The sequence below is a fragment of the Aristolochia californica genome, unplaced genomic scaffold (assembly GCF_029961685.1).
Source record: "Aristolochia californica isolate CCGP_79_NKW_82.1479 unplaced genomic scaffold, dmAriCali1.0.hap1 SCAF_11, whole genome shotgun sequence".
Lineage (NCBI taxonomy): Eukaryota > Viridiplantae > Streptophyta > Magnoliopsida > Piperales > Aristolochiaceae > Aristolochia > Aristolochia californica.
The window spans coordinates 9,945,698-9,967,506 of record NW_027181782.1 but is presented as its reverse complement, the minus strand read 5'-3'; the positions used below and the strand labels follow the sequence as shown (position 1 = coordinate 9,967,506).

Here is a 21,809-nt window from a genome sequence, read left to right as displayed (position 1 = left end):
CTCACTCTCGATCTTGCTCTCGGCAGTCTAGTGGGGAACCAACTTCAATGCAATCAGGGGTAAGATTCTAAAACGTCATTGAATTTTAGGTCAAATCGGTTGTTCCATGGGGTTGATGGGGCTCCAATGGCTTGAACAGCAGCAACGTTGCTCAAAAATTGGGGACGGAACTTCTCTGTTCCGTGAAGCAGAGAATCAGTGCCCAATTGCTGGAATTCTGGCTTGTGTGTATGAATTTCGAGATGAAATTTTTATTGGGATGTCGTGATTGATAGAAATTTTTTTATGGGGACTACTGAATTTTTTTTTTGCGGGGCTTTGTTTTTCTGTTGATGCACACAGTACCTATGCGTATATTCGTTGTCCAATTGAAAATGTGGGGCTTAATTTTTTGGGTTCCATATTTGCTGTTCGGGCACCTGTATCATTGGTTGAGAAAATGGTGGAGAAAATATCATCAGTTGAGAGAGGGGAACCTCTATCTAATGATAAGGATGCAGGGGCTACTGATGGATCTACTAATAAAGGGGAAGTTGTGGTCAATCAAGATACTAAAGCTACTGAAGGGTCTAGTGAGAGAAGAGAACTAGTGGTCAATGCTCTGGATACTAGAACTACTGCTGGGTCTGTTGAGAAAGGTGAATTAGTGATGGCTGATTCTCCAATGTTCGAAAGTAAAATCATAAATACCTCTGCTGAACTAAAATTGGTCATAGAGGCTATAGATGATGCAAAATTATATACTGAGGTTTCAGACTCTACTGATATTAGAGAATTGATAACGACTGATATGAGTTTTGAAACCAGAAATACAATTGACTCCCTTGAGTGTGTGGAGACAGTTGTTGATGTAACCAAGAGTGGTTCTGTTACAAGTGAGGCACAAATGAGGCACAAATTGGCAATGAAAGTGCAAAATGTTCCGTCAAAAGTGGGGAATTAACTTATTTGGATGCGACAATATTTGAATGTGAAACTTTAGATGCTTCTATTATGGAGGCATTGTAAACAACTACTGGAAAAGTTTTTGTAGCAGAAGAAAGATTAGCTTCTGCTATTAGAAGTGACTTAGTTGAGATTGAAGAAATAAGGTCTAGTTCTGTTGAAGATGTCAAACCTGAAATTGACTTTGGTAAATGTGAGCAAAACATTGCAACTTCGCTTCAGAAAGATGTCAAAACAGAAGGTGCAATTAGTCTTCATTTTTGTGAAAACAAAAAAAATTTGTCTGTAAATCCTAGTGATAGCTTGGAATCAGAGGTTGAATTTGGCAATCTTTGTGTTGAGTTAGAAAGCAAGGATGAAGTTGCAAAGGGTGAAAGCTTACTGGTTTGTTCTATTAATGAGGTGAACTCAGGGGTTGAAGTCACTAACAAATATATTGAAAAGGTTGAAAGAGAGTGTCCATGCAAGCTTCAGGTGAAACATAGATAATTTTGTGAATGAATGATTTTTCTATTGATGGGACCAGCAGTAGTGAGTTTGTTCTTGGCCAAATTGACAATGTTGTGCTGAAATTTTTGGGTCCCATGTATGATGCTCGGGCCATGTTCGTGCTTAATGGGATGCTCCTAAATGATAAGCAAGTTTTTTTTGGTCCATACGTTCGTAAACATGAGCAAGAGACTTTTGTAAACAAGACAAAATTTAATAATGTTTATGTCAAGAATCTGTCAAAATCAACAACTGATGAAGATTTGAAGAAAATATTTGGCGAGTACGGAAACATTACAAGCGCTGAAATAATGAGAGAAGGAGATGGGAAATCCAAATGTTTTGGATTTGTTAACTTTGAGAATGCAGAAGATGGTGCTCTAGCTATTGAGGAACTTAATGGGAAAAAATTGATGACAAGGAGTGGTATGTGGGGAAGGCCCAGAAGAAATAAAAAAGGGAGATGGAATTGAAGGGATGGTTTGAACAGAATAATAAGGAGACTGTAGACAAGTACCAAGGGGTGAACCTGTACTTGAAGAACCTAGATGACAACATAGATGATGAGAAACTGAAAGAATTATTTTCTGAGTTTGGTATAATTACTTCATGCTTTCTCAACTTCTGAGGAAGCATCTCGAGCACTGGCAGAAATGAATGGGAAATTTTTTGTCAACACACCACAAAATGTGGTACTTGCACATCGTAAAGAAGATAGGAGAGCTAGATTGCAGGCACAATTCTTCCAAATGAGGCTAGTTGCAATGTCACCTACAGTTTCTGCTCCTGGTTCATTTTATACCCCAGGTACTCCAGGTTTGGGACAACAACTATTTTATGGCCAAGGTCCTCCCGCTCATGCAGTGCTTAATGGTTTGTGTCATGCGGGATGTCTGGTGCAAGCATTTAGGCTGTTTGATTCATTACAGAAAATTAATGTTCTTCCCTCTGTTGCTACATATGCAATTTTGATAGATGTTGTATGTAAAGAAGGATTCCTACAAGAAGTAGATGTTGCCAGTATTCGACCGGATGCAGCTCAATATTGTGTACAGAGACAGAACCATGGATTGGACATGGCATTGGATAAAAAATTGATAGCTTCATGCACACCTGCCTTGGAAAGTGGCCTGCTAGTCTACATAGATATGCCTATTCGCAATGTGAATCGTGCTGTTGACACAATGCTAAGTCATGAAGTGATTAAGAGATACCACATGAATGGGCTACTTATTAAATATAATTATCATAAGATAAATAATCTGATAGTTTTCGGCCTCTGTCATCTGACTGAACTAAGTTTTGTTTCTCCTGTTTTTCCAGAATGACCATTGACTCTTCCAAGATCAATATCTCCTTATTAAAAAATCATACCGAGAACTGGTTGAATAGGTAAGAAAATAGACTTACTTATATTTTGTTTGATATATAATTCTCCATATAAAGTCTATTTCTTGATAGCATAAAATACCTCAGAAATTGATGCTTTCTGCTGTCGCTCGAACCTCTTTTTTAATCTGACCTTTCTTGCTTCAAATATCGTTTTCTTTGTAGATAACTCAGATAAAAAATTGGTTGAATAAGTAAAAGAATAGACTTATAGATATTTATTTTGTTATATATTTTTTCATATAAATTCTAGTTCTTGATAGCAAAAAATACCTCGGAATCTGAAGATTGTTTCTACTGCTCGAACCTTTTTGCAAACTGAACTTTGCTCATTGAAGTATTGATATTTCTCTATAGATAACTCCGATTGGAACAAATCATTCTTCTTTGGAAAGTATACTCAAATATCTTTCCATCAATATATAATTTTCAATATAAAAAGCTATGTATAGAGGTAAAAAACGTGCATAATCTACTTGTGTAGGGATTGAAAAAAAAAACTACGAACTTAGACTTAGGGTTTAGGGTTTAGAGAAAAGGATCACATTACCTCAGTGAGTTGACCAAGTCAACTCACAGAACCTGCTCTGATACCATGTTAAATTTATTGAAAAAATAATTACTTCATTGACTTCAATTACTTGTCATAATTAAAGTACGTGAACCTCTATTTATAATAGAGGAAGCTAGTAGAGTCCAATTACAATAAAACTACCTTTGTCCCAATTACACCCAAACTCTAACACTTAAGGTAAGTCCTAATATAATCAGGTAACTCAATATAGATAAAAGACAAATATAACTTAACCTAAAACTCTTTTTTGTCGTGACCCTAAGATAAAGATATTTTTTTGAGTCCTTCTTGATCTTCCAACTTATGTGATAAGGATGCCAACTCTTGGTAATCATTGTGGGTCCTACTTCTTATGTGCTTGGGCCCATCTTGTGGGCCTTCCTTGGTCATGTGGCCCATCTTATAATAATCTTACATATGTGGGTCTTCCTTGGTCGTTTGGGCTTGATCTTATCTTCCAAAAAAGAAAAAAGAAAAGAGCAACGAGAGGTTGCGCCAAGCAAAGAGAGAGAGAGAGAGAGAGAAAGTAACTTGAGAGAATGAGATGTGTAACTTGATGAATTCTGAATTACAACTCCTCTATTTATAGTAGAGGAGGAGGTAGAGTCCTTATACAATTAGCCTTTTAATCCTAATTACATTCCAACTCTAACTCTCTAAGATAAGTCTATCCAAACCAATCTACTAGAAGACTAATATGAGTTGAACTAGGACTCTTTCTTCATTCACGTGAATATAAGGGTGAAGGCCAGCTAGTGGCCTTATCATTGTAGGTCCCTCATGATCTTCCAGCTCATCTTGAAAAGGTAGACAACTCGTGAGATATTTGTGAGTCCGACTTGATCTTCAAGTCTTCTTACTCAATTCAGCTTGTGCTTCTTAATTCCTTAACTCATACTTGCTTGGGTTAGAACTCTTCTTGGTTTCCGACGTCCTCATGGTGGGTCCCACATTGTAACACTCCCCCTCAAGCTGGGGGTGAGAAGACATCATAAATGCCCAACTTACTGCATATGGTAGACATAATCTTGTGAGTGACCGACTTGGTGATAATATCTGCAACTTGACTTGTGATGATATATGCTTTAGAGATACGAAACCAGCTTGGAACTTTTCTCCTATAAAATGGCAATCCACTTCAATATGCTTTGTCCTTTCATGGAAGACTGGATTTGATGTAATGTGTATTGCTGCTTGATTGTCACTGTATAGGTCTATTAGAGCTTCTTGGCAGAATCCCAATTCAGTGAGAAGAGATCTTATCCATATGAGTTCACTAACAGTGTATGCCATGGCTCTGTATTCTGCTTCTGCACTCGACCGTGCTACTATATTTTGCTTTTTACTTTTCCATGTAATCAAATTCCTTTCAACCATCGTACAAAATCCCGAAGTAGATTTTTTGTCATCCGGGGATCCGGCCTAATTTGCATCTGAGAATCCTTCGATGTTGAAGTGACGATGGTTTTTATTGAGAAGCCCCCTTCCTGAAGCTCCTTTCAGATATCATAGTATTCTTTCAAGAGTTTGCCAATGACTAAGTTGTGGCTTGTGCATGTATTGACTTACCACACTTACTGCTTATGAAATATCCGGCCTTGTTACACATAGGTAAATAAGTCGTCCCACTAGTCTTTGATATTTCCCAATATCTACATCTTCTCCAGTGCCTCCTCATAATTTTGTATTTACATCCATAGGAGTGTCTGCTGGTTTGCATCCCATCATTCCTGTCTCTTCTAGTAGATCAAGGGCATACTTCCTTTGGGATAACACAATCTCATGTCTAGATTGTAATACTTCAATACCCAAAAAATATTTGAGTAGTCCAAGATCCTTTGTCTTGAATTCAGCACATATTTTCTCCTTGTTTAGTATTCAACATTCTTTGGAGAATATCATAGGGTTTATGTAGAGTATCCGGGCATGAGTACAGTTTAGCACATGTCTCCCAAATTTGTTTAGCAGTGTCAAGATGAATAATATTATTGGAGACATGTTCTTCCATGCTATTGATTAACCAACTAATTACCAAAGTATCATTTTGCAACCATTTCATATAAAAAATATCATCTTCATCAATAGGTGGTCCTCGGGTGGTGAGGTGACCAAGTAGGTATTTTGTTATAAGGAACCTCCGAACCGATATGGCCCAACTCATAAAATTTGATACCCCACATAAGGGTGGAGGGACATGGAGATAGAGGAGTTTTACTACACTTCTGAGTACTACGTATAGACCGACTAATTGAGAATGATAGGAGTGTTCCCTACATCTAGCATGGGTTATGACTAGAGTATGGAATGATGTCATACGACTTGGAGTGATTTAACTCTCACTTATCTTATGCCAGTTGGGCCTCATGGAAGAGAGCACCACTGGGAAGGGGAATATTGGAAGATATGGAAGACTGCCATTTTATATGAGAAGATCCTATACACCATTTGTAGTAAGCATGGAGTTCATGATGTTCTCTCACCCCTAGGTTGAGGGGGAGTGTTGGAAGGCCCAAACCCACACGACCAAGGAAGGCCGACATATCCAAGTATGTTGGAAGATGGGCCCAAGCCCATAAGACCAAGGAAGACCCACATATCCAAGAGTGTTGGAAGATGGGCCCAAGCCCATAAGATATGGACCCACCATGATCACATGAGTTGGTGGGACCCACCATGATCATGTGAGGTGGAATAAGAAGTTTTACACAATAAGAAGTCTAACAAAGCCAGAATTATTATGGAAGCAAGTCTCATAGAAGAATTTCAGTTTAAAGGTGTTTTAGTCATGCTAGTCTTCTATTTATATTGGGTTACTTATATTTAAGTGTTAGAGTTTGGGTGTAATTGGGACAAAGGTAGTTTAATTGTAATTGGACTCTACTACCCTCCTCTATTATAAATAGAGGTTCATGTACTCTGATTATAGAAAAGTCAATGAAGTATTTCTCTTTTCCATAAATTCAACAAGGTTCTTCAGTCCAAACATGGTGTTATCTTATCAAAGAGGAAATATGTTCTTAACTTGCTTGAAGAAACATGAATGATGGGATGTCGCCCTACTGACACCTTTATGGACACAAATACGAAACAATGTGCTGGCTCGGGAGAAGAAGTTGATGTTGGTAAGTACCAAAGGTTAGTTGGAAAACTTATCTATCTCACTATGACTAGACCAAATATTTCTTTTGTAGTTAGTGTGGTCAATCAATATATCCATAAACCTCAAATGTCTCATTGGTAGGCATTGAAATGGATTCTCAAGCACTTGAAAAAGGCACCAAGACACGTGCTTTTATATAAGTATCATGGTCATCACAATATTGAAAGCTTCGTCGATGAGGGATTGGGTTGGATCACCATATGATAGAAAATCTACTTCAAGATATTTTACTATAGTTGGAGGTAACCTTGTTACATGGAGGAGTAAAAAACCAAATGTGGTTCCAAGGTCTAGTGTAGAAATAGAATATAGAGTCATAGCATGTGCGGTAAGTGAGCTTCTATGGATTAAATCTCTTTTAACTGAATTGGGATTCCACAAAGATTGCCCTATGGAAATCTATTATGATAATCAAGCAGCACTTCACATTGCCTCTAACCCAGTGTTTCAGGAGAAAACTAAGTATATCGAGGTGGACTGTCACTTTGTGAGAGAAAAGTTGCAAGAAGAAATCATAAGTCTTAAATATGTCTCTACTCATAGACAACTTGTTGATATGTTCACGAAGTCAGTCAACTCCAAAATTCTCTCCACTGCATGTACCAAGCTGGGGGTTATATAATGTTTTTTCATATCCAGCTTGAGGGGGAGTGTTGAAAGTCATAAACAATCTTAGGTGGCATTATTGTAAATATCTTATGTTCTTTGCCTTTTCTTCACTCTCTCTTGGGTGAAGGGTATACTTATAATTTATGTACTCTTGATATTTATAAATAAAGCTTAAGGGGGAGGGTTTGGATAACTTCCACAATCCTAATTCTCCAACCTCTTTCTCCTTCTCCAAATTCGTCACTCTTCTTCTTCTAGTCCTAAATCTTCTCTCCACAACTCTCATTCTTCTTCTTGCCCTTTAATCCTTTTCTACTTTGATTATACATCATGAAATCCTAAGTTTTAACAGATGACTGCAATATTCAAATACTCTAAGGACTGTTAGATTGGTCCTTTTATTCCAACTCTTTGTCGAGTGCACCATTCAAATGTTATGATGACTATTTGAATGGTTTTGCTCTTCAAATTTTTTACTCACTCTACAATTTGAATACTGAAGGATTGAGTAAATTCTACATTTCAAGTCCATAAACATGGTCTTTAATAAGGGCATAAAATAATTGGATAATTGATTCATTCACTTAACATTATGACAAAAGCATCAAGAAATTTGCACTTAGAACTTTAGGATAGTTTGTGTCATTATCAGGAAACAAAACAACGAGAAAAAGTATTTATTTATTCAAAACAAGTTTCTATTGTAAAATTTTATTTTTCTATCATTTCTTTTTGGAGCAATGGAAATTTCATTTCCTATTCCTTTTAACATTTTTAATCCACAAAAGTAAAAAAAATTGAAAAATAATTTTCGATTTTGTTATTTATTTGATATACAAAGTATCATAGCTAATTGATAATGCACGAGAAAACTCACATTTAGTTTCTTTCATGTGTTATCTCAAGAATGGGATTATAGGCTTATGTACAAAGTCTTGCAGGTGGAAAAATGTGTTTTTTATGTTATATAATCTAGACTAGATTGGCTGGTGAACTAATTGGATCAGGTTCCTTGTTTAGGCTAGAAATATTAATGACCTAGGATAGGATAGGGTCAAAACCCATCTAACTGGCTAGATTCACAAATTCAACTTCCTAGTACTAGAAAACCTTGGGAGATGGGGTGCCCTGCTTCTCTCCTAATGTTGTGTCTTTTTAAATGACAAGTAAATCATGGTCAATTTCAGTTAGAGTTGCAAATGGGTCGAGTAGGGTTAGGTCAGGGAATTGTAAGATTCACATAAGATCTAATGCTGTTCAAGTTTTAAAAATTTGATCCACACATTATGGCATCAAATTAGATTGAGTTCATGAACAATTTTATTTATCCATGGATCGCCCACAACTTTTCTTTTAACCATCGATAAAAATCTAGGCAAAAGGATATGAGTACATGAATAGGAGTCGAGCACTTCAATAGAGAATAAAGATGATGACTTAAAACATAAAGACTAAAAGGAGTTGAACATATATAGAGAAGTTGACCCCTTTCATGTTGAAAAAAATAAAAAAATAAACTAACAAGATATTCGACCACTATAAACTTTTGAGTTGTGAATTTAAAAAAAGAGTCGATCTCTTTATTAGGAGAGTTGAAAACTTGAAATATAAAACTCCAAAGGAGTCAACCATACTAAAAGGAGTCGTCTGTTTCGCACTAGAGAGTGGCAAAAGAAGCAACCCCTAAAAAAAATTGAGTTTTGAAAATAAACAAAGTCACCTCCTCTCAAGTTTTATCATTTGCCATTGGAATTGATAAACTTATTCACCCACCTCTCAAAGTTTATTCTTATAGAACTTACTATTAATATCATTAAAAAAAATACTTAAAACGATAAGATGCAATCAACTCCCAAATCAAATTAAAAAAATTAGATGGCTAGATTTAAATGTTACATGTCGCAAAATTAAAATAAAACACAATTAAAGAAATATTAGGATAATGCTTGATGGATACATGAAATTCAGAGGTGCGGGAACCATTTAATCATGCTCCAAAATATGCAAACAAATTATCAAATATGTTGTATAAAAATTATAATAAAATAAATTATTTATGTATTAGATTGGGTATCTACAAATTAGGTCTAATTTAAAATTTTTAGATTCAATCCAATCCACTTTAATTTGAGGATCAATTCAGGTTAGGTTAGGCTATACACTGATCCATATTAAGTGCGTTTTGACTCAAATACTAATCCAATCTATATATTTGAAGATTGAATTGGATTTTATGGATTAGGGCAGTTTAAATTGCAGAACAACGAAGCCCTTTTGCAACCTTAAATCCACTTGAACGGAACATGATCACAGTTCTAAATTCAGTTTTAGTTACAAGGCTTACTGCAGTCAAGAACCTATGCTCTCATAGACTGACTATCCATGCAGTTTTTAGCAAAGTTTGCATGAAGCAAATGAGATATCAGAACCAAATCTAAGAAAGAGATTAAGAATAATTAGCTTAACTCACTATTACAGTAAGTAATTTATATTTGTAAGTTTTTCCAAATGCTAAACAAGACAATAAACTAGAGTACAGTTTCTCTAACTAATATATGACAAGAATCAGGGGTGGGTGTTTGTTTATCGGATTACCATACTGGAACCACCATAGACTGTCCACATTATTCCGATAGAAATACAATCTCCTGTAGTTGCTCATACTGGACTGAGGATGGTTGGGAGTGAAGTAACAGAATTTTTCACTATATTTGTTCAGCTGAAAGGATTTAGTTAATGGAGATAAATGACATTTGCAGGAACCAGTAACATGTAAACCATGCCAAACCAAGAGCGAACAATATCCAGACAAAAGTATTCGAACAACTTCCATAAAAGTTTCTGCTGCACAATCAAATTGCATAATATAGATAGCAATCCAAAGGAGAAGAGTTTGATTAGATTCAATTACTCTTGATAATGAACAAACAAACCATCACTATCTGTCTGCTTGGCAACTAAAAAGAAGCAGATCTGAATATCCATATCAGATGGTCGATGTGATGAGAATTTTTCCATTTCTTTTTTGAAGACGAGAAATAAATTATATACAAACATACACACTAGGATTATATATTATGTCTTCACTTTTGAAATCATCAATCTGTACATGGGAGCCCCACGATCAAGGGCATGTTGTTCCCAATCTGACCGAACCCCGAAAGGATTCTCCTTAAGCCAAACCCCACTGTCATATTCGATATCCTCATCAGCGGTGATAGCATATTTACCTTTCCCATACATTAAAAAATGTTCCTTCATTCTTGTTGAAACTTCCTCTACATCGGACTGTAGGAAGACCTGTGAAACCAAGCACATGAGTTAAAACAAGAAACATCGCAACTATTGCAAGCAATGAAACTATCGAACACGCACAACTCTGATAATACACGAAGAAACATCATTCACCAGGAAAATCAATGGTGTGATTTCTATATATATCAGTAAATAAAAGAAACATCAATCTACCAAACTGAACCACTATCATGAAGAGGTCCACCAAACTAAACCACTATCATGAAGAGGTCATGATTCATCTACAGACAATTACCACTTTCATTTCCTCCCAAATTCTTCTATGACTGCTGAATCTTTGATGCAGTAAGGAACTCAGGGCAAGAGATCACCCCCAAGTCAGTCATGTTTGTGAAGAAGGAAGAAAGAGATTCAATTAAAAGAAATCAGAATTTCCTATTTCAGGATAAGTTCCTAGTATGGAAAACTCCTAAATTAAAAAAAATATCTTAAAGTAACAATTTCTGTCATCAAGACGCCAAGGACCAAAAGTTGAGGAGAAAAGACGGGGAAACTGCGAACCAGCTGATGAAAGCCATCTCTGTTGCTGTCTCAAACCTAGTGCTATGGTTCTGTGCACCTTCTCCTAGATCGTTACGAATGAGAACTATTATTCCAGTGGAAGCACATGCAGCTGCAAAAGTAAGTGTGGAAGTGATCCCATCACCAATTGTGAACAAACTGACTATTCGACAATTCCTCAAACACGGTTTCACTAGAAGAGCATAGATGATGTTATGCAACGTATGGGTTTTGGGGACAAGTGGAGATTTTGAATTCTAAATTGCATTGTCTGAGGCACTTCCATGGCTCCCGTGGCATCCGGCAGGGAGATCCCGTCTCCCCACTACTCTTCAATATTATTGCCAAGTCTCTACGTTCTACTCAGCCTGCAGCTTTGGATATCTTGATGTCTATTAAGTTGGTTCCAAGGCCTATCCCAAAATGACTAGCCAAATTAGGAAACCTCTTTACCAACTAATAAACTCAAGATCTTTTTACTTAGTAATCTATGTGGGACTATTCCTCAACACTCCCCCTCACGTGTAGACCATCTTTTGTAGCTCTACGAGTGGATAATTTAGGAGTAGGCAGTTTAGGTGTAGGCCCTCTTTTGTGGCACTACAAGTGGATAGTTTTTAGGTGTAGGCTCTCTTTTGTGGCTCTACAAGTACATAGTTTAGGTACAGTCCCACATAGATTAGTAAGTACAAAGATCTTGAGTTTATTAGTTGGTAAAGAGGTTTCCTAAGTTGGCTAGTCATTTTGGGATAGGCCTGGGAACCAACTTAACATAGTATCAGAGCAGGTACTCATATGTGGGCTTGTACCTAAACTATCTACTTGTAGAGCCACAAAAGAGGGCCTACACCTAAAAACTATCCACTTGTAGATAGTTTTTAGGTGTTCAAATAGTGTGGCGATTAACCATCAAGCTTCAATTCCTACTGTCGACACCTCGGAAGAGTTTCAAAACACCAGAACAATATCGTCTTCTCTGACAACAGTAACAGGACTGTGATTCTTGGTAGAGGCAGAAATAAAGCAGTCGTCGTCCCTACTTCCGAACAAAGCGGGACAACGATGAACCACAATAGAACATAAATAATCCAGCAACCAGAAAGATACCAACCAGCCAGAAAATGAAGAGATCTCCAAACAGAGCGGGATAGCAGCGATAGCAGAGACGACTCAAAAAATCCAACAGAGATGCTTCTTGATTGACCGCCATAATTTTTTCTAAAGCAAGTAGAAAAATCCGGCAGAATAGAGCGGCCTGGCTGATTATTTCATGTTTCCGAAGTTAGGAAACATGAAATATATGAATAGTGTCTTCATCTTCCTCTTCTCGACACAAAAAATTAGAGATCACGACGAACAGAGAAAATTCAGGCAGCTAATCAAGCTCCAACTGAATTTAAGGAGCAGATCAATGCGGCTTCCAAAATAAACTCCTCTGAATAAAAATTTCGGAAGCTCACAGATATGTATCTCGGTATGGAAATCCAGCGGCAACAGAAAAGAGTTTCCGAAATCTTCTGTTAACCAGCTTTAACATTCCGAAATATTCTATTAACCAGCTGAACAACAGAGATGACCAATGAAGAGATTAATAGGCAGATATCTGATGAACAAAGGATCACGGACCAGAATTTTTCTGGATGCCGGCTTTCGAATCAGAACACGACAATGTATTCGTCTAGAAACAACAACCAAGCTAGCAGTATAAATCAGTCAGCGTCTTGGTGCCGTCGTCTTCGGCCTTCAAAAACGGAAACAAAGCCGGATCAATTTTCTGGATTGACGGTAGCTTGAACACACCTTACTGGATCCTTCAGTAAATAAGCCATGGAAGATAGAGGCCACGCTTCTGTTGTTAACGTCTGACGACTCGGGATGCAGCAGTAGTATATCAGAGAACCAAAGATAATAGAGTTTCAGTAGACGATGTTAACAGAGGACCAATAATCATATTGCAGAGGAAGATGAACCAGAAGGTAGCAGAACAACAGATTAACATGAGAAAAAATAACAGTTGCAGATTAATGGAGTAAGGAAGGTAAGGCATTCCACGACAAAACAATATGAAGCATTTATCTGAGTAATAGATTGTGGAAGCAAAGAAACAAGCAGCAATGACAACATAGAGACTATGATAATCAAGATACCAAAGTACAAGAAAAATGAGTTAGAGTAGGAAAAAAAATAAATAGAATCCTAAAAACTCATAGTACGAGTCTTGAAAATCAATACTCTGATACCATGTTGCTTCATATTGTTTTGTCGTGGAATGCCTTACCCTCCTTACTCCATTAATCTACAACTGTTATCACAACTCTTCTAATAATACACGAAGAAACATCATTCACCAGGAAAATCAATGGTGTGATTTCTATATATACTAGTACATAAAAGAAACATCAATCTACTAAACTGAACCACTATCATGAAGATGTCCATCAAACTAAACCACTATCATGAAGAGGTCATGATGCATATACATACAATTACCACTTTCATTTCCTCCCAAATTCTTCTATGACTGCTGAATCTTTGATGCAGCAAGGAACTAAGGGCAAGAGATCACCCCCAAGTCAGTCATGTTTGTGAAGAAAGAAGAAAGAGATTCAATTAAAAGAAGTTAAAATTTCCTATTTCAAGATAAGTTCCAAATACGGAAAACTCCTAAATTAAAAAAAGTATCTTAAAGTAACAATTTCTGTCATCAAGACGCCAAGGACCAAAAGTTGAGGAGAAAAGACGGGGAGACTGCGAACCAGCTGATGAAAGCCATCGTTGTTGCTGTCTCAACTTAGTGCTATGGTTCTGAGCACATTCTCCTAGATCGTTACGAATGAGAACTGTTATTCCAGTGGAAGCACATGCAGCTGCAAAAGTAAGTGTGGAAGTGATCCCATCACCAATTGTGAACAAACTGACTATCCGACAATTCCTCAAACACGGTTTCACAAGAAGAGCATAGACGATGTTATGCAATGTATGGGTTTTGGGGACAGGTGGAGATTTTGAATTCGAAATTGCACTGTCTACGGCACTTCCATGGCTCCCGTGGCATCCGGCAGGGAGATCCCGTCTCCCCACTACTCTTCAATATTATTGCCAAGTACCAGTCCTCTACGTTCTACTCAGCCTGCAACTTTGGATGTCTTGATGTCATTTCGGATCAGAATACCTTTGACATCCCGCTTATCCAATTTGCAGATGACACTATTTGCTTTGGCACTGGCACTCTTGACCAAATCGGCAATATCAAGGCTCTCCTTGGCCTTTTTGAGATCACCACTGGGCAAAAGATTAATTGGAGCAAGACAACAATTATCGGAATTCATATTGACCCCCCCCTTATTACAGATTATGGCTGATAATTTGGGTTGCACGATTATGACTCCCCTCTCTACTTATCTTGGGTTCCCCCTCATCAACTGCAGGCTGCAAAAAGGGCTCTGTGCCCCGATAAATGAAAGACTAGAGCGTCGCTTATCTACATGGAAAGGGAGGCTCCTCTATAAAGCTGGCAGACGGACGCTTCCCTTTTGTTTGATGGGTATACCTAACTACTTCTTTTCCTTTGCTCCTTGCCCCCACATCTAATTGACGGCGGATCGAGTCTCAATTTTTTGAATGATTGGTGGGCAGGAGTTGGCCCCTTGCCTCCACCCTCCCCTCACTCCTCTAGCTTACTAATTGTTGCAACCTCTCTGTTGCCGATGCTTGGGTTGATGGCACTTGGGATCTCCACCTAAGACGTGATCCCTTTGATGAGGAGGCCATTGCTATTTGCAACTTGATTGATGATCTTGGCGCTATCACCACCCGACCTCATGTGGTTAACAGGATAATTTGGCTCCTCGCCAATAGTGGCTGTTTTTCTGTCTCCTCAACCTACCGCCACCTCATGGGTTGGACCAAATCTCCTACGCTTTACTCAGCTGCTTCTGCCTGGCGCCTGCCCTCCCCCGGATAAGATTCTTTCTTTAGAGCACTTGCCGTAACAGGATCCTCACTGTTGACAATGTTCTTCGCGATGGCAACTCACACCGGATCCTCTCTGCCCCTTCTGTGGGATTGACGAGGAATAAATTTGCCACTTGCCCTTGCATTGCTCCTTCGCCTGGCAAGTTTGGTCATCACTTCTCAACAGCTTGGGCCTCTAGTTCTATATTTCATAGGACCTGAGTTCTCTGTCTCCTCCCCAAGTTGGGCAAACTACTATTTTCTAGCTGCATGGCCCACATCCTTTGATGCCTCTGGAAAGAGAGAAATGCTAGGAGATTTGAGAACACATATCGCATGACAACTGAGGTTTCTTGTATTGCCACGAGCCTCATCTCTACCTGGATGCACTCCAGAAAAGATTTTCAGCACCTCTCCTATGTCCCCCTCCAAATCAACTAGAAGGTGATTGCTCAGATGTCTACTCTCCTCCATCCCCTCGGATGGTGGCTTACAGTTCCTCCCCACTGGTCGCTTTAAGTTCAACTTTGATGGGTTCACCTTCGGATATCCTGGTTAGGCGGGCTTTGGTGCAGTGCTTTTTGATGCTAGTGGTACTGCGATTATTTCCTACTCGGGCCATCTTGGCATTGCTGACTCGACTACGACAGAGCTATCAGGGCTCCTTCACGGACTTCGTATATTTCATGATCATTTCAATGGGGCGCTCATTGTGGAAGGAGATTCTCATGTCGTCATTGTGAGCTCATGTGGGGTCAAGTCGGCTCTGATTGAGTTTGGTATATCTGTTCCAGATACTGTGATTATGAAGTGTGATAATCAAGTAGCAATTTTCATAGCAAGCAATCCTATGTTTCATAAAAGAAAGAAACACAAAAGTTGACTGTTATTTTATTAGAGATGTTGTCTTGCAAGGGAAAGTGGTTACTCCGTATGTGAAGTCTTCAAAGCAGCTTGGAAGATGTGTTTACAAAGCCTCTGGGAAGGAAAACATTTTGGATTTTGTGACAAGCTGGGACTTTTTTATATCTACTCTCCAACTTGATTGGGAGTGTTAAATTGCATAGGCAGGGATATTTTGATCATTTCTATATATATGATAAGTGTCATAATGTATCAAATAGGTAATATTTCATGTCTCATGCCTATGTTTCAATTTGTGTGAAAATCTGAGTTGTATAGCGAAAGATATGGAAGGTTGTACTTGAGGGGCATTTTAGTTCTTTCATCATGTTTTCACTTAAAGAGGTTATAAAGAGTATTAGTCTCAATTTCTGAGACTAATCATGCAGCCTCCCATTGCTACTTCTCTCAATTCTCTTCCCTCTTTACTTCTTCTTCTCTTTAACTCCAAATTTCTCTAATTGCTTGGTTTTTATCATCTCATAACAATAAGATTGGTTCCTTTGATACCATGTGAAATATGAAAAATAGAAAGAAATAGAGGAAGAAAAGAAGAGAAGAAGTTGAAAGAGTAACAGCCAATAGGTCTGAGATTGACCCAAATTCACCTTATAACCTCACTTAAGTTAAAAGATTACAAAATCACTTATAGCTTCCATATACTTAAACTCCATAACTCCCTAAAAATTTTAACCAAATAGTTTTAACATGAAGACAAGCTAACAGCCATTCTAAGAGGGAAATAGCACCATGGGAAACGACGAAAAATACCCTTTTTACAGATATTTAAACAACCTTGAATTATTATCCAAACTCTAAACATTCATAACTTTTGTCGTGTGCCAAATTGCTAACTATGTTCCTGGAAATCATGCACCACGTTATTTTCTTCCAAATCTCTCCTTTCTTGTTACTCCTTCCAAGTCTTTCTTTTCCTCCCAGAAATCTACGAGCTGTTTTCTCTCTTTCGCTGTTCCTTACTAGTTAATCACAGAAAATATGAAATGCTTGATGTTTTCTTCATGCCCATAACAACAAACATTAACTACTCCAAAATTACATTTCTAAAGCAGCATTGGAAGGGAAGTACCTTTCCACCAGCAATGAGTAGATCTGTAATAGCTTCAATGAGTCCCCTTTGCAACATCCTCCATCTGTGATCCCTGTTGTTGAAATCAGGGTTGGGGCACTAAAATACAAAAGATAGAATGCTTCAGTCTAAGTTGTTCGTCCAAGTGTAGTCATTGTTAAGTTTAACTCAATTTTTTTTTCTTTACTTCATCATTGTTAAATGCTGGTCTATACATGAGGTTTACATGTATTCATTTTTGTCATGTACACCAGACTCAGTACTGGTTTTAAGTGAATGACATTTTTTTAAAACTTAAGTGTCTTAATAAAGTAGAATTAGAGGTTGATTTCTGCCATTAATCGAGTACACATTTGAAGGGGCTCACAGCTTTTCCTAACAAAATCCCACGAAATGCATATAAACTCAACAAGATGCAATAACAAGGTTGCTGGAAAAGATAGAACAACAAACAGATAACAAATTCCAATACATGAGAAGGTACCATACCTGAACAGAAATAAGAACTATGTCTCCTGGATAACTGGAAAGAATGGAGCGAAATGTAGAGGTTGCGTTGGTAGAGATGAAGTGGCTGAAACACATTAAAGAACATGAGAATAGAGATCCAAGACATCTGCAGCAAAAGACTCAACTAGTCCATGTTCATCATTTAGTATCCGGTGCAAAGTAATTTTGACACATACACAGAGCTCATAAATGCTCAAAATTTTTACACCAACACTTATGAGGTGATTTTGCACAGAAACCTTTGAGATACTTCCCATAAGAAGCTCATAAAGTCTGAAGGGAATGAAGAAAATAATCAAACAACTTGAGAAACTTATTCACTTGACACTTGGAAAGATTTGTCTTAAATACTGTTTTCTGCTCAAGTATCTTGCAGTGAATCTATTGTTCTAGGGCAAAGTGCTGAAATGTAAAGCGAAAGAAAATAAAACCCATGCCAAAGATTTGTGCAAATACATCAGTAAGTGTAAAAGTTATTAGTGGCTGTGTGTCTGTGAAATCTGAAATCTGTAAATAGAAAAATGAGAGAGATAGAGAGGAAGAAAAAGGATAAGAGAGAGAGAAGATGCAGGTACTTTCCGGGAAGATAAAGCTCCATCATGGTAAAAATCAACCCATAATCCGTTTATTATCTTCGTTAAGTCACATACAATGAATAAATTACCCTTGCTTACTTAACACGTACTAATATTGCCCAGTTTTCTTGAATAAAAGCACATTGCCTTTTTCAAAAAGAAAAAAATTGTGCATGTTTTTTTTTTCATTTAAAAAAACATGCATAATTTTTATTTTTTTAAAAAAGGGAATGTGCTTTTATTCAAGAAAACTGGGCAATATTAGTACATCATAAGATACAACATAAGCTCAAGGAGATCTAGAGGGCAAGTGAAGATCTTAAAGCTATATTATCTTTGGAAAGCCCAGATTTTGCTAAACTATGTGAGACTGCAAGCATGACTTGACAGTTTATGTTTATATCTCTGGTTGTAAGGGAAGTTTAGTTTTTTCATGAGAGCACCAACTTAAGATGTAATAACATCAAAATATGGTTGAACAACCCTAATATTCTGATACTTGCCCGACCTCCTCATTCTCTCCCATCTCCATCGCTGCTTCTCTTAAGTCAATGTCTTTTACTGATTTCCAGGATTTTACAGTATGAACTGAGAATCATTGAGTGCAAAAATCATGGAGTAAATAATCAAAGGTTAAATTATGAATCTCTACCCAAGGATGAATCAAGATGAAATTTTTTTAGTAAAGGACACTCACACATGCTTTAACTTGAGCTGAAGAACTGAATCTAGACATCGTTTGACAAGCTGCAGAAAATCACCAGAATTTAAAAAATAAATCTCTCCCTCATTTAATGTAAATAAATAAATGAAGAGCACATAAAACTTACAACCTTCTTATTGATCTCCAATCCAAGAAAGTTAGTGTGTTTCCATATTCTTGCCATACCCAAAAGAAACAAACCATTTCCTGCATAAAAGATCTAACACTGTTGAAACTTAGGATTCCATGAAGTATAATCACAGTAGAAGAGGTTTAAGAGGTGAGAAGAAAAAGAAGAATTGTAGAGAGAAGGTTTTAGGAGGAGAAAATGAAGAGTGACGAATTGAATTTGGAGAAAAGAGGAGAAAGAGTGACAAATTGGGAGAAAAAAGAAGAAAGATTAGGGTAATGGATTTAATTCAAACTCTCCTCTTTAAGTTGTATTTAAAGATATCAAAAGTACTGATATGACAAAAATACCTTTCACCTTAGTAAGAGTGAATAAGAGACATAAATCATAAACTAATTACATCAATGTCATCTTTATGAGATGACTCTTTATTTACCATCATGCCACCACTGTGTAGGCTTGTGGGCCTTCTCCTTAGTCGTGTGGGCTTGAACCCATCTTCTACACATTTAGACGTGTGGGCTTGGGCCCATCTTCCAACACTCCCCCTCAAGTTGGGGATGAAAGAATATCATAAACGCCCAATTTGCTGCAAATGGTGTGTGAAGTTGGGTCCAAGGCCCATCCCAAAATGACTAGCCAACTTAGGAAACCTCTTCCTAACTAATAAAATCAAGATCTTTGTACTCACTAATCCATGTCTACAAGTGGATAATTTAGGTGTAGGCCTTCTTTTGTGGCTGTACAAGTGGATAATTTAGGTGTAGGTCTACATGTGAGTATATATGCTCTGATACTATGTAAAGTTAGGTCCAAGGCCCATCCCAAAATGACTACCCAACTTAGGAAGCCTCTTTCCTAACTAATAAACTCATGACATTTGTATTCACTAATCCATGTGGGACTATTCCTTAACATGGTGTATAAGATCTTCCCGTATAAAATGGCAGTCCTTCATATCTTGCAAGACTCGCCCTCAAGCTGGTGGTCTCTTTGTTCTTTGCAAAGAGAGTACAATCACTCTTAGCTATAAGACATCGCTCCATACTCCAATCAAATGGTCATAGTCAAAAATACTTTCCGCTCAATTCCACAGGCGGAAAAGTAGCCCTACTGTGGGGCATAAAGTCTACCCGCTTTCTCAGGGTAGATAAAAAAAAAAAAAAAAAGCCTTTTGGGTGAATAATAGACTTGACTCACGCTGGATGTTGGGCACACTCCTATCCTCTATTGGTAGTGGATCTATAGGCATTGCTCAGAAGTGAAGTAATAAACTCCTCCATCAAGATGTCCCAACACAGGGCACCGACTCTCAAATGGTAGGAGTAAAACTACCAATTAAGGGGGTAAAGGGTAATCACTGGAAGATAATATTCTAGGGCCACCATGTGCTTTCTTCTTCATCGAAGTAACCAATGTTAACAACAATCAACAACTCAGAAGTCCTTCAATTATAATGTCTCAATCAAAGAGACATAATAGTATGAGGCAATGCCCAAATAACACGTATCAAATAGGTAATTTTATAGCAGCAGATAACCAATAGGTAATAAAAGTCCTTAAGAGCAATAAGGACACAAGATAATATGCAGCAAGTCCATCCTTGAATAAGGAAGCTATGCACCAAGTAATAAGTTTTGGATAATCCAAGGTAATAATCCAGGCTAACAACCAAACCAAAGTCAAGCTGGTAGTAGATAGTAGATAACATGTAGTAGCTTTGACAATGAGTGAGTGAGTCAAGCTGAGTAATAATAAGTTGAACCAAGTGCTGTTTGATAATCAATAAATCAAATAATCTCCAATGTGCTCATCCTTCATACTTCTCCTTCTATTGTACCCCTCAAACTGGGAGATAATGTCAATGATCCCAACTCAACAAATATTTTGCAAGCTCGCACTAATCCACCTCTTGTATGATCAAGTAAAAAGAAGGTTAGTATCAACAACTTCACTCGCTCAAATATTGTAAACAAAGTAAATCAAGCCAAGCCAAATATTTCCATCTTTTCTTGCCTTAATTTTTTAGGCAAGGATACCAAATCAAATTCTTTGTAATATTTCAAAACACCAACAAAATCTCACAAAATTCGTGGCCGGAAAAATATTCTAAATAAGGTAGTTTCCTCCTTCAATTGGTGCCAACTTAGCAATCAAAGAAGACATCTACGAAAAAAATTTGGCTTAAATCTGGATCTTCACATGCAACAATATATCGGTATGACCTTTGATTCTTCTATGTGAATATCTCCTTAAAAATAGATCATATTGACATGAAATGTTTTCCTCATGAAACTAGACTTAAATACCTTTCGAGCAAGTAGGAACTGACAGAAGCCCTACTGAGCTTCTCTCTGGCCTCGATTCCTGCAAGAGGGTCGTCCCCACCCAGTGAAACCAGGCAGACCTTCCGCCTCTTCTTCCCGATCCCTACCAACACCAAATCCTCCCTAAATTTGGGCTTGATCCCCTTGTCTCGCCTCCAAAACAACCTGAACAAGTACTCCCTTTTGAACCAGAGCCTATTCCCTCTACCGAACTCCCAGAAATATTTCGGAGCAATAAACGAAGCTCCGATGCTCCTAAATCTGATGTCATGCTGATAGAACGAGTGGACCATGCAACCAATGTTGTCTTTGATGAAGGGCTAGCATCGGCGATAGAATTCCCCGCTGAAACCATTCGAGCCCGGAGCGCAATCCAAGGGAAGACCTGCTGCTTTCAATTTCCTTACTGGAGAAAGGGAGCTCGATGAGACTAGCTGCAGCAGAAGGAATAGCCTGGAAATGAACCCTTTCAAAGAAAGGGCGGATTGGCTGGCAATCAGAATATAAATCTGCAAAAAAGTTCACCAGTGAGTTTGAAATAAGGGATCGATCCGATGTAATCTCACCATTGACACTGAGCGTGGTGATGTGGTTGGCTCTTATCCGCGCAGAGGCGACTGCATGGAAGAATTTAG

At 37.8% G+C, this 21,809-nt stretch overlaps 1 protein-coding gene and 1 pseudogene across 4 annotated transcripts in view; one reads left to right on the top strand and one right to left on the bottom strand.

Moving 5' to 3' along the window:
* Positions 1 to 1,442: 1,442 nt before the first annotated feature.
* On the top strand, positions 1,443 to 2,762 carry LOC137943602 (polyadenylate-binding protein 2-like; annotated as a pseudogene).
* Positions 2,763 to 10,146: 7,384 nt separating this feature from the next.
* The window catches only part of LOC137944566 (uncharacterized), an 87,532-nt gene continuing 75,869 nt past the window's right edge, over positions 10,147 to 21,809 (bottom strand). For 3 of the 4 annotated variants that reach the window (XM_068790249.1, XM_068790248.1, XM_068790250.1), the window contains 5 exons: positions 18,848 to 18,924; positions 18,712 to 18,761; positions 17,419 to 17,503; positions 16,930 to 17,028; positions 10,147 to 10,466 (listed from right to left, as the gene is read on the bottom strand). In XM_068790249.1, coding sequence (XP_068646350.1) covers positions 10,242 to 10,466; positions 16,930 to 17,028; positions 17,419 to 17,503; positions 18,712 to 18,761; positions 18,848 to 18,924 — 536 coding nt within the window. In that variant the 3' untranslated portion in view covers positions 10,147 to 10,241. Of the gene's footprint in view, positions 10,467 to 16,929; positions 17,029 to 17,418; positions 17,504 to 18,711; positions 18,762 to 18,847; positions 18,938 to 21,809 lie in introns of all 4 variants that reach the window. The other variant, XM_068790251.1, reaches the window with a different exon arrangement.